The following is a 13,447-nucleotide window of genomic DNA, read 5'->3' as shown; positions in this document are numbered from 1 at the left end:
GCTTGGCAGGACAAGATAATCCACAGCTGAAACCATCTTGTGGAAAGCTTGTCCATAGAACCATCTCTAAAACATACCTTTTTATAACACATTTCATGCAGTTTGTGTTCTTTTTTTCAAACATTTATGTCTCTGTCCCCACATTCTATTCACTTATTTATGTTTGTGCCAAATTTACATCAGTGTAATTGCTATTGCTATTACAGTTTAACCTTGCAGGTGTCTGATCCACATGCCCAGCACTGAAACAGTCCTGGGAGCTACTCTGTGTCCTGGTTTGGCCTAAACCAGGCCGATTTTCCTTTCAGTGATTTTTACTTTCAGCTAAGTCTCCTCTAAGTAACTGCACTTTCTGAAACTAACTGCATGTTTGCAGACAGTGTCTGCTTCCAGGACTGATAACGCTCAAAGTTTGTAGTTATCGCTGAGGTACCGGTAGGGATGTTGTGCAGTAAGGCTCTTGCTGTACTTATTCTTAGAATTATTCTGAATTCCTCACTGCTTACAAGTGAAGAGCTGAAGGGGGGTCGCAGCTGCAGCGGGGAGCAGACAGGGCAGGTGACCCAAAATTGACCAACGAGGGTATTCCATCCCACACACGTCATTCTCGGTATAAAGGGGGGGGATCACGAGGGTCTCGCTCTCTTTCTGCTATGGCCGGTGTCCAAGGAGGACTCCGTCTGTTTTCCTGCTGCCCCCGATCCCGATCCGTGCATCCCTGAATCCAGCTCTCGACCGTCGCTAGGCCCAGCCTGGGCCTTCCCGGAGCCTGCCCTGCAGTGCCGGTGGTGACGTGGCTGACCTAAGGGGAGCTCAATCTTGGTTTTGTATATATATATTTGTATATATTTGATTATTTCTATTATTATTATTATACTCTTTTTCATTATTATAGTTTATTAAAACTGTTTTAACTTTCCAACCCAGAAGTCTCTCTCCCTTTTCCCTTTCCCTTTCCCTCTGGGGGGAGGGGGGGGATAACAGAGAGCATCTGCCACAGGTTTAATAGCCGGCCCAGCTTTAAACCGTGACACTCTGTAACTGTTCAAATCTAATATGAGGTCACATTTTATTGTCCAGTTGCTAGTAAGCAAGAAGGTGCATTACTTATCCTGGTAAAAAGCAAACTCTCTAGAAACGTTTTGTGCTAGGGAAGCGAGTCTAATTTTAAGCTGGGAACTTACAGAGGAAACTAGTTTATGGCTAGATTCCCAATCAGCATAGACTGTATATGAGTGAGGTTAAAAAGGGCCAGGAAGCTTGGTTTTGTGGGGTACATAGCAGGGACTATGCGGTTATTTCTAAACCTAAATATGGCCGGAGTCACCTTTATTGTGTCATTGATTCCATCGTGCACACTGTGCCTTTTAATCCATCAAACATGATTTCTTCTCACATCTCAACCTTCAAACAGCTCCAAGAGGTGGCAATGGTTTTAAAAGAAAGCTTCTCCACTGAAGTTGCCACAGATACGTTTTCTTTTCCCTGAAATTATGTAACTTACACACTAAGATGGGAAATAATCATCCCTGCACCAGTAAATGCTTAAGATGAGTTTTCAATGGCCTATCAGGGCTAAAAAAGGACATTCCAGTAGAAAGAGGACATTTTATCCATCCCAATGTACCATGCAACATCTATGCATAGATCTGAAAGACTGGGATATAACAGTATTTAAAGCTAGGCTATTCTCTGCACGCCCATTGCTGATTTTACCTTTTCTACTGCAAACAGCAAGTAATGCCCTGTAGCTTCCCACCTTTATAAGGTTCAACCCCCTTTATTTTGAATAGCCTTAAGCACCATGCATGGCACTTGCTTTGTCCCTCCTGTGCTCCGCAGCCGCAGTTGCCCTCTTCCTTCCTCCTGCCAACTGACTCCATTCCCCCTTCCCTGCTGCCCTCCTTCCCTTCACAGTCCCACCAGCTTCACTCCTTCCTGTTGACCTCAGGCTTCCTCCTTACTCCTTCTGACATCTGGCCCAGAACAGGCCCCTTTTACCACCACCTTTTCTGCTTCCTGGGCTCTGATAGTTGTCCCATGTCATCTCACAGGCTTATTCCCTTTCTTCTCTCTTCTCCTCTTTCTAGAGCTTTCAGTCTATCTCTGAAAGGTCACAGTCAAACAATAGCATCTCCACCTCTCGCTGCCGTCAGCTCTTGGCTTTCATGGACACTTGAATGCATCTGTATCAGGCTCTACCTCTCTTTTTGAGGGATCTCCTTCTCCAAGACTTCCCAAATTGGTGTCAGGCTCTGAAGGTACCACCAGACCTTGCTGTCCCAGCCCAGCCCCTTGGGATTCCCCACACCCTGCCCACATCCTGGGACCCCATGTCAGCCCCTGGGGTCACCAGCCCCTGCCTCAGCAGCTCCGCAGCAGGGCCAGTCTCCAGCTACACTGCCCTGCCCAGCCATGGGCCCTGCTGAGCTGGGCCCACCTGCGGGCCCACATACTGGCCCGTCCTCAGACCATCTCCATCCCCAGGGAGGTGCCAGACCCTGCCCTGGCAGACACGCGGGGAGCCCCACGGAGCAGATGGCCCTTGCAGTGCCACACGGACCATTAGAGGGCTGCTTTGAGTGGCACCACAGCTCTTCCCGCTCTCTATGTTGCCATCACCATCAACTTCTGGCTACCCAATTCCTCCACAACAATACTCCTTTTTGGTTTTTCTTCCAGCTCTTTGCCACTCCTCATGCTCCACCATATTCACCTCTATCATGCTGACTTAGGCCTAAACTTGACCACAAGTGTTTCCTCTCACACTGGGAACATCAGGGATGGGCAGGCATTTGCAGAAATGCAAAGACAATGGAAGGTCCTTTCACTACTGTAGCCGCTAGAGACTAAAATAAAAGCTGCTTTTTTCTTACAGAAAGCATTTTCCTGACACCACATATTCTGCACCAGTTCTGCAGAGGAACAGTTTGGTGGCAGTGCATCCTGTTGACTCCAAGCAGCAGGAGTTGTGACAATAAGATCTGTTTCTAAAACAAATGATATGGAAAGGATGCAGACAGTAGTCAAATTGGAGGAGATGAAGCTGTACAAGACGGCCCTGAAAGTTTATTACTTCTACCTCAGAACAGATGGTCAAACAGAAAACAATCCTTCTCATGGCCCAAACAAGTATAACAATAATAGCAATTTAACTCTGACACACAGGGTTGTGCACCTAGCAGAGGAGGGCCAAACAGAACAAAAAGGCTGAAAGCACAGATGGATAAATGTTTAAATTAATTTTAGTGAGAGAAATGAAACAGTCCCACATGCACTTCTTTCCATATATGCCCCATGGACGTTTTGTATGCATTGTACGAGAGTGTTGTATGCAAGACAGCTTTGTAGTGATGTTATTCGTATGAAACCAACATCTCACCAGCACCTGGGCTTGCCTTGTTTTAGCTACTTCTCAGTTTGCTCACCTGGTTACAAAAAGCCAGGGAAAACATTCCGTCAGTGGCACATCACCACCTTGTGGAGAAGTTTAATTAGTGCAGCTCTCTTGTTAGAGGAAACGGCAGCTGACTTAAATCAATTAACTTCAGCTTAAGTTGGAGTCTAAATGAATTTTTGGTAGTCTATGGTCTTGTCTATACTGGGGAACTGATTTGCATAGCTGCAAGAGTTATTCTGGTACTATCATTTAGCTATTCTGGAACAGCTCTTTGGGAGTACAGGGAATTTTTCAGGAACAGCAAAAATGTTCACATTACACCGGAACAGCAAAAGTAGTCAACTTTTCTAAGTTAACAGGTCTAATTGGGTGCAATTCATGTGCTGAGATACTGAACCAGATGGATGAAGCACTCCCATTGTCATCAGGAGAAGCTAAGGCAATATGCAAATATTTAAAATAAACCACTTCTTCCTATGGTATTCTGTTTTTTCCTGGCACACCTTTATCTCTGCCCTAGAGCATGGAAATTATACAACCTCTAACTTCCACAGAGCCAACATTGTTGAACTAATTTGTAAGGTGCCATGATGACTTTCAGTACTCTAGGCAAAATTCTAGGCATAAATAGCTTAATGGATATAGGGCTTACTGTTCATGTTGAGATATCACAGAATCACAGAATCAACCAGGTTGGAAGAGACCTCAGGGATCATCAAGTCCAACCGTTGCCCTTGCACCACCCTGTCAACTAGACCATGGCACTAAGTGCCATGTCCAGTCTTTTCTTAAACACATCCAGAGATGGTGACTCCACCACCTCCCTGGGCAGCCCATTCCAATGTCTAATAACCCTTTCTGAAAAGAAATTCTTCCTGATGTCCAACCTGAACCTCCCCTGGCGAAGCTTGAGGCCGTGTCCTCTTGTCCTATCGCTAGTTGCCCGGGAGAAGAGGCCAACTCCCACTTCACTATAACCTCCCTTCAGGTAGCTGTAGACTGCAATAAGGTCACCTCGGAGTCTCCTCTTCTCCAGGCTAAACAACCCCAGCTCCCTCAGCCATTCCTCGTAGGTCAGACCCTCCAGACCCTTCACCAGCTTGGTCGCCCTCCTCTGGACTCGCTCCAACACCTCAACATCTTTCTTGAAGTGCGGGGCCCAGAACTGAACACAGTATTCAAGATGCGGCCTCACCAGGGCCGAGTAGAGAGGGACGATCACTCCCCTAGACCGGCTGGCTACACTATTCCTAATAGAGGCCAGGATGCCATTGGCCTTCTTGGCCACCTGGGCACACTGCTGGCTCATGTTTAGCTGGCTGTCGATCAGCACCCCCAGGTCTCTTTCCACCAGGCCGCTTTCTAACCACTCTTCCCCCAGCCTGTAGCGCTGCATGGGGCTGTTGTGGCTGAAGTATAAGACCCGGCACTTGTTCTTGTTGAACCTCATGCCGTTGGTCTTGGCCCATCTATCTAACCTGTCCAAATCCCTCTGTAGGGCCTTCCTACCCTCCAGCAGATCAACACTCCCACCCAGCTTGGTGTCATCTGCAAATTTGCTGAGGGTGCACTCAATCCCTACGTCTAGATCATCAATCCCTACGTCTAGATCATCTATAAAGATATTGAACAGCACCGTCCCCAGAACTGAGCCCTGGGGAACACCGCTAGTGACCGGCCGCCAGCTGGACTTTGCCCCATTCACCACCACTCTCTGGATTCGGCCATCCAGCCAGTTTTTAACCCATTTAAGAGTCCACCCATCCAAGCCCCGGGCAGCCAGTTTGTCCAGGAGGATGCTGTGGGAGACAGTGTCGAATGCCTTACTGAAGTCTAGATAGACTACATCCACAGCCCTGCCCTCATCTACTAAGCGGGTCACTTTGTCATAGAAGGAGATCAGGTTGGTCGAGCAGGACCTGTCTTTCATGAATCCATATTGGCTGGCCCCGATGCCCCGATTGTCCTGCATGTGCCGTGTAATGGCACTCAGGATGATCTGTTCCATCACCTTGCCTGGCACCGAGGTCAGGCTGACAGGCCTATAGTTCCCTGGATCGTCCTTCCGACCCTTCTTGTAGATGGGCGTTACATTTGCTAATTTCCAGTCAGCTGGAACTTCTCCAGTTAACCAGGACTGATGGTAGATAATCGAGAGTGGTTTGGCAAGTTCATCTGCCAGTTCCTTCATTACTCTGGGGTGAATCCCATCCGGGCCGATAGCCTTGTGGGTGTCCAACTGGCACAGCAGGTCACTAACCGCCTCCTCCTGGATCCTGGGAGGTTCACACAGCCCCCCGACCCTAACTTCAGGCTCTGGGGGCCGAGTCTCCTGAGGACAACCGATCTTGACATTAAAGACCGAGGCAAAGAAGGCATTGAGCACCTCTGCCTTTTCCTCATCCCCTGACACTACACTACCCTCCTCATTCAGCAAGTGGTGGAGGCTCTCCTTGACCCTTCTTTTGCTGTTGATGTATTTGTAAAAGCTTTTTTTGTTGTCTTTGACTGTAGCAGCCAAATCGAGCTCTAATTGAGCTTTGGCCCTTCTAATCTTCTCCCTACATGACCTGGCCTGGATATATTCAAGTTCAAGCTCTATTTAATTCAGGTGAGACATTGAGCCTTGGTCTCTTACTTTACCAGGCTATTGAATGCTTTAAGTATCTCTCAATGTCTCTGTTGAAGTTGTTTTGTTTTTACATAAATGTAAATGGGAGCTGGAAGACTGTTCTAAGGCTACTGCAAACAAAAGGAGATTGTTCTTCATAGAGGGTAGTTAAGCTGCAAATCTCCTTGTGTATACATGGCTTCAAAAAAGGGGGTGCACAAATTTATGGAATAAAAATTTGCTGATAGCTGCTAAACACAAAATACCATGTCTGAATCACAAATCACTAGAGGCTGGGAAAGTAGATGGATTTTGGGTCTCATACAGTACATATGTTTCAGGGCACCAGAGGCAGACACCTGGACTGACTACTAGGATACAGGCTGCTTAATTCTGTCTCAATGAGTGCTAATTCTTTTTATAAATTAGAAGAGCTTCACTAAGAGAGGTTAAAGAGAAGAAACTCTACACAGGTCATAGCCTAGTGCAGTGTCTCCAAGAAGAAACTCTACACAGATCATAGCCTAGTGCAGTGTCTCCAAAGTGTGGCAACTTAATGTCTCAAGGTAGCACATGGAAAAAGTTCCCAGTAGGCCTCCAGCTCCCTCTCAGTCGCTACATGCAAAGAGTGAGAGGCCCCAAAAGCCAGCCTCAGACAGAGACTGCCTGCAGGCACTGACAGGAGCTGGGCATGCCTTGTTGAGAGCTGGCTGGACGAAAGTCCTCATCAGCACCTGCCCGCAATCTTGCATCCACTTCATTGGACTGTGGTGGGGGGCTCAGGGTTCGAGCTTCCTCTTGGCAACAAACATGCCAGATATCTGAATATGAGTTTTCTGCTTCTTAGGAGCACACCCTGTGCACCAAACTGTGAGATATTTAGGGGGTAACTCTCCTGTTCTTTGCACTTTCTCTCTTTTTTTTTTTTTTTAATTGGAAAGACTGTGATTTATTTGCCATGGAGAGCAGGGGAACTTGAATCACAAACAAAGAGAAATACCAGGAGAGAAAAGCTATTTCCTGTCCAGGTTTGTAGTTACAATAGATACAAAATTATAGAGCAGCCTCAAATAATTATCATCTAACAGCTTCCAGCCTAGGCAATCCATTTTTTATTTCTCTAAGCTAAAACATAAATTATCAACAGAATTTTCTGCATAGGCTGTATAAAAACCCTATTATTCAGCCCAAACCCACATGATTTCCTGACTGGTGCACTGAAAATAAGCTGAAAGGCAGCAAGACTACAGAAAGCCTTTCAAAAGTGTTCACATTGAATAGAGACAACCCCAAAAGCCCATTGGGAAGGCCTTTTCTTTATCAGCTGATGGCAGAGCTCTGTGTGTTCCTGACAGAACTCAGCTACTCCATCAATCAAAGCGACTGAAATCCACCGCAAAGCCAGTTCGGCAACTCCGACGGCTGGAGTAATTCAGCATGAACATAATTGCTTTTACTTAGGATTATAATTAGGACCCATTTGACAAATGTCACTCTAGCTGGGCCATGGATAATGATCAGGATGTAATGAGTTGTGGGATCCCTACCTTCTGGGCCATGGCTCCCTGCGTGCTGAGGAGCGAGCTGCATTCCCCTTCATGGTATTCTTCTTTACATTCACGGCAGAACACAAACTGGAAAACAAACCAAAGCACAAAAGTCATAAAAACACATTAGGGATATAGACAGCAGGTTACAATCATGAAGAGCCATACAGCAGATGATCTCTTGCCCTTCTCATCCCATTAAATTCCCATAATCCTCCTAATTGTGCATCTTATTATACACTCTGATCATTAGCACAACAATTTTGCTGTTATTATTATACATTTCATTGGTGAAGTAACATAAATGCCATTACTAAAAATGAGATTTTGCTACACAGTCCGTTTAGGGACATAAAGTCATACTAGATATTTCTGGGTGTGTTTCTCCTACAGTGAAATCCGTTTATACAAGAAGGGTGCTGGCTGACACAAGCAGTTCTGCTTTATAGTGTTTGCTAATGGAAATAGTCTATTCATAGTTCTGAATCAAATGCACTCTCTATGGAAAACTACTGATGACCTTACTAGGGGATGATCACTTTATATAGGTCATATGAAATACCATTTTCTAGAAAATTATATCCTTGCCATATACTTTTGTAGAATGCTTAAAAAAAAATCCATAGAAAGAACACAATGATAGGTTACTTAATACTGGTTCTAGGGGACTACCTCTAGACCCTTATTGCATTTCTAGCAGTTGTTCTGGTTTCATTATCCTTAAATTACATTGTTCTTTACATAAGGCTTCATTGAAAAGTAATGTCTTTTGCAGATGAGTAAAACAATTGTCCCTACCTCAGTCTGAGCTGCCTCTGCCACCTAAACTGGTTCATATGTATCATCAAGTTTGATATCTTTTTTTTTAAACTCTAAAATGAAGATATCTGTCTTGACACGTGTCAAAATCTTTGACCCATCAATGCTGCATTAAATTCTGTGTCCTTGCAGGTAAGGAAAGAAGTCAATAATGTAAAATGGGTCTCTCTTATGCTGTTTTAAAGCTATGCTGTCTTGATGCAACTCTGGATTCTGAAAGATCTCTCAGCGGTAAGCCATTCTGACTGGCATAAGCAAGGCTGATAAAACAGCCCTGATTTTTAGATACAGAGCTGCATTCACATGTAACGAATAAAGGATATCAGGAGGACATGACACTAGAACATTTGTCTGACACAAATTCCAGCTTTTGCAATGTAATTTTGAACTCTTTCAAGCTGTATTGTCACTTTTCTGACAAGCATTGAAAATCATATTTCATTGTCATGCTAAAGAAACCACACTTTAACGAAAAGAAGCATTGTGCAAGTCCAAAAGAATTGATCCTGTTATTCAGAAAGTCAGGGAAATTTGGAGCAGAGGAGTGGAGTGAGTGTTCTAACTTCCAGAGATACCAAACCTAATCACTTGTTTGCTTTCTTGTCACTTCTCTCCACTATTTTGTCAATGATTTAAAAGGTTTTATTTTACTTCAACTAACACTGATCTGTTAATTCACTTGTGCTTGTTAGCAAACAGCTTAACAGGGGGGGCACTTTTACAAGGTACATTGTATGAGAGGCTGCATTATTGTAATAGAGCATCATTTAAGTATAACAACAATTTGCACTGCATCAGTGGTCAGAAGTTTCAGCTGTGTTGAACGCTGCTCAAAAACATACTGAGAGGTACTCTCTGTCTGCATACCTAATATCTCGAAGACTTGTTATCCCTTAACAATTAAAGTTAAGGCCAGGTTTAACTGTATCTCCTACTGTGTCCCCTATTCTCTTTTTCCTTTGTGGCTTTATTTCCTTATGAACACATCTGGCTGAAAACATTTCTCTGAAAGGGTTTTGTATACGCTTGCTTTATCACTGCCTTACCACACAACACTTCATCTTGCTTTCCTCACTCCAGTCTTTCTCACTTTTCCCATGCAAGTGCAATTTTAAGCCTTTCATAAACATTGAAAAGGGGGAAATACTGAAGAAAGGAAAAAACTCCCAGGGCATATATTTTGCAAAGACATTGCGGCTGCCTCACAACATAGTTTATGTGGCGTTGCTATTTATTATAATAATAAAATTCATAAACTCATGCTGTATTATTTGAAGATGTGAAATGCATTTTCTCATTATAAAGGTGACTTTTTATACCTACCTTTAAAATAAAAAATCCTTGGGACCAATGTTACCAGTGTTTTCCCCATAGGCTTGTTGTACTGGAAACATGCATGTGGGTATGACTGGGCCTTTCACTAACAATCGTGTATCCTACAAGTAAGTCCATGAGCGAGCCTGCCACATCCTTATAATGAAACAAAGCCTGATTGTTGTTGGTGAGACAGGATACTCTCTTCACATCTTATTAGATAATGGATGAGATGTAAAATCAGTTCTGTGGCAAAAGAACACACCGGAGGCTGATCGGTTTGTCAGAATAAATAGGCATCTCCCAACAGAAATGCATTAAGCACTCCTTTTTTATGGCAAAGCATGCATCATAAAGAAAAGGCATTGCCACTTACAACAAAGAACAGTTTGTGATAGTTTTATTCATTCTTTACATTCAGACATGAAAAATACAATAAAATTTCAGTAATAAAATACAGCAACTGCAAAAATGCTGTCAATTAACTTGTATTTTGTGGCTTCATTAATATTAATACAGTTATTTTGCCCTTGGAAAGAAAAGGATTTAAGTTGTTCAGTCAGGATTTCACACTTCTGCAAAAATTTAATATTAGTAAGTGTTTAAAATTACTATAAGTAGTGTAATTACTAATAACAGTAACACTCTATTTCCCTTCATTTGCCAAAAAAAGACTGGCAGATTACTGTGATAATATAAACAGCATATAAACTTCCTGTGTCTTTGTGTATTTAGCACTTACTGTTGCTACCCTTGAAAGATTCTTTGATTGGAAAACAACCAGCACAAAGAAGAAATCCCAAAGGTCCCAAACCTACCCTCTAGGTTTATGCATTAAAAAGAGGATTATCAGGGAAATCTCCAGAGCACTTAAGGGATTTAGGCACTGGAAATTAATGTAACCTATGCATGTGCTATTACAGGCTTTTGAGTATCTGTAAAAATGTATAAGGTAGGCCTAAGCAGAAATCCTGAATCCAAGTGACCTCAGAATAGGCGGTACTAAAAACCTCAACAGAGATCCAGATCCCGTTTTTAAAATCCTCGTATCTTTATGATCATTCAAACAAAAGTTAAAATCAGACCAAACTCTGGTCAGCTCTATGGAATTCAACACCCACAGATGACATCTGCAGTGCCAAGTGTGATGCTGAATGAAAACTAGGATGGTGAAAATGAACTGTACTCTCAGTTATTCCTGACTGGGCCATTTATAGTGTTTTACGTTTGGAAGCAGGAACAGAATGTAGCTCTTTTTTTTGGATGAAAGGAAAATGAGTTTGTCATTTACATGCTATGCTCATTGATTTTTTGGAAACAAGATTCTGCCATTTCGTTTTTCACAACATTTCGAAGATCTGCTTTCCCTTGGATTAAGCACTACAGCTCTCATTCTCTCTCTGGCCTACTGCAAAAGCCTTTTCTTTGGTCTTTGATAATACCTCCCTATAGTGCTTACAAAATGTCACTGTTAAAATTATCTTTCTTCCAACTTCAATACAACCCTCCCATTCTTGAATCCCTACACAAAGCTTCAAGTTTGAGCTCCCTACTATTATTTTAAAGTTACTCGTCAACTCAGATATTCCTTTTCTTTTTCACCCTTGCCTCCTCCCATGTGTCTACACAGCAGAATGAAGGCAAGGTTGCAGTCAGGTAGTCATAGACAAGATTTAAACTGCAGCACTGTGCATGCACTGCTAGGGATGTTTATGTGAGCTAACAACACAAGCACGTACCCTGATTTCTTACCAGGTTTCTGCAATCCATATTGAAATCTGGACTGCCACATCTTCACTTCTACAGTGATCACTATTAGCGAGACTGAAGACAGACTATGTATGATACATGGTTAGGCTAAAGTCTATCTTCCAAAACAGACATTCACATCCAGATTAAAGAGATCAGCTGAGGAAAGATGCTCTCATACCTCTGGTACAGTGTTTTAATGGCCTTCCAAAATCACTGTTAAAAATTGTATCTAATGTCTACTTCGACGCTTTCCGGTTTCAGCTTCCAGCTGCTGTTTTCTGCTTCGCATTTCTCTGCTAAAATAGAGTCTTTCAGTATCAGGTATTTTCTTCCTGTGAAGGTACTTATGTACCGTAATCAAGATACCTCTGAATCTTCTTCAACCTAAACAGAGAAACTCTTAAGTTTCTCACTGGCTAAGCCATTCCTCCTCCCTCTCTCCCCCAGCCCCAAATCACATTCATGGCACTTTTCTGGGCACTGTCTTGTTTTTGTCATTAATTATGTCTGACTAATCTTTGTATAATTGCTGTGCTGTATCAGCAGAGTCTTTATATTTACTTCTGGATCACTGTTAAGTATTGAATCGTGGCAGGTTTGCCGTCAGTTCCTGTTTAATGCTGCTAGCAATACCCTGCTACACGTACATTCTTCACAGAAAACACTACTTTCTGTGATCTGCCAGTTCTTAATCCACACGATCACTGCCCAGTGAGGCATCCATACTGCCTAACTATGTCAGTTGGAACGCAGACCCCTAAAGCCTTTTATTGATATATTATGGTGATGATTTCCTTATCACAATATTCTGTAGTTTGAAGTCTTAAAAAAAAAAATTGGTTTTGTGCAATTACTTTTTCTTATCAAACTTGTAATCTCATCATAGAATGAAATCAGTTTCTTCTGATATAACCTGTTGTCCCTGAGAATATATTGACTAGCAATCTTATGAAAATTGTTTTGTCTTCTCTGTTCTTCTACTTTTTTTCCTTTGATCTTCCCTCATTCAGTGCTGGCTGTCTGGACCTATCACTACAGATAGGAATCATGAAAATTAAAGCTACTACATGAAGGCAGGATCAACACCTCCATCAGTACTGGAGCTTTCTGCCAGTAGTGCAGAACTAGTATGCAAGAGATGAGAAGGTTCCTCAAAACCATGACTATATGAACAAAGAAAAATCAGATATCTTCTTGCCTTTCTTTTAAAATGAAGGGCTTATGAGTTTCATCTTGCCTTCTCAGGCAAACAAGTACTTCAAGAAATCAACTTTCAATGCCTCTACTCACTCTTTCCTCTAAAATCAAGTCCAAAACACAACCAAAAGAGTACTACATTATAATCATAATTCATGCTAACGGTGAAATAAACCATAGCTGACAGGTGTTAATTTTATTATTTAATGAGCTGCCAGAAAATGCACGCTAAGTGCTGTTGTAATGCGAGAAGGCTATAGTATATTCTAAAGAGAATACAAGGGAAACCAAGTATAATCGAAGATATATATGGAACTAGATAGACTCATTTCTGTGTGTGTCAAAACCAGTTTGGTTACATATTACACATCAAAGTAAAATCATGTAGCATTCTAAGGTACTTGCACAGCTTTGATCACCAGAGCATCGGAGCATCTTGGAATTGTAAGTGAACCTCTCTCACCGTGCTCCTGTGAAGCAGCAAATACTACTATTTCTGTTTTAGTGAATGGAGCCTAATTCATAGAAATCCTTGGCCACAGATCCCTAAAATTTGAGGATCTTAAGTAAGTTGATGTGGAAACTCAAATGCCATTGAGGATCGACACCAAAGAGACTTGTTCAAGACCACATAGCAGCACTGTAAGGGAGAAGACTTCTAGTTTTTAAACATTGGACTCCCCACCAATCATCTCAGATCATTCCTCAAAAGAACCACACCCTGGTTTCCTAAGGTCAAAACTCAGCCTAATAAAGGTAATCAGTAAAGTATTTCCATGCTTTTATTTTCGGGTAAATGAAAATAGG

The 13,447-nt window shown here is 42.6% G+C and overlaps 1 protein-coding gene across 3 annotated transcripts in view; it reads right to left on the bottom strand.

Moving 5' to 3' along the window:
- Positions 1-13,447, bottom strand: part of PRKN (parkin RBR E3 ubiquitin protein ligase) — an 852,414-nt gene that overhangs the window by 16,243 nt on the left and 822,724 nt on the right. For all 3 annotated transcript variants that reach the window (XM_068405902.1, XM_068405892.1, XM_068405910.1), the window contains exon 10: positions 7,559-7,645. In XM_068405902.1, coding sequence (XP_068262003.1) covers positions 7,559-7,645 — 87 coding nt within the window. The remainder of the gene's footprint in view (positions 1-7,558; positions 7,646-13,447) is intronic.

This window comes from Nyctibius grandis, chromosome 1 (genome assembly GCF_013368605.1).
Source record: "Nyctibius grandis isolate bNycGra1 chromosome 1, bNycGra1.pri, whole genome shotgun sequence".
NCBI classification, from domain to species: Eukaryota; Metazoa; Chordata; class Aves; order Nyctibiiformes; family Nyctibiidae; genus Nyctibius; species Nyctibius grandis.
Note: the sequence above shows the minus strand (reverse complement) of the source record. Positions and strands in the feature narration are given on the sequence as shown.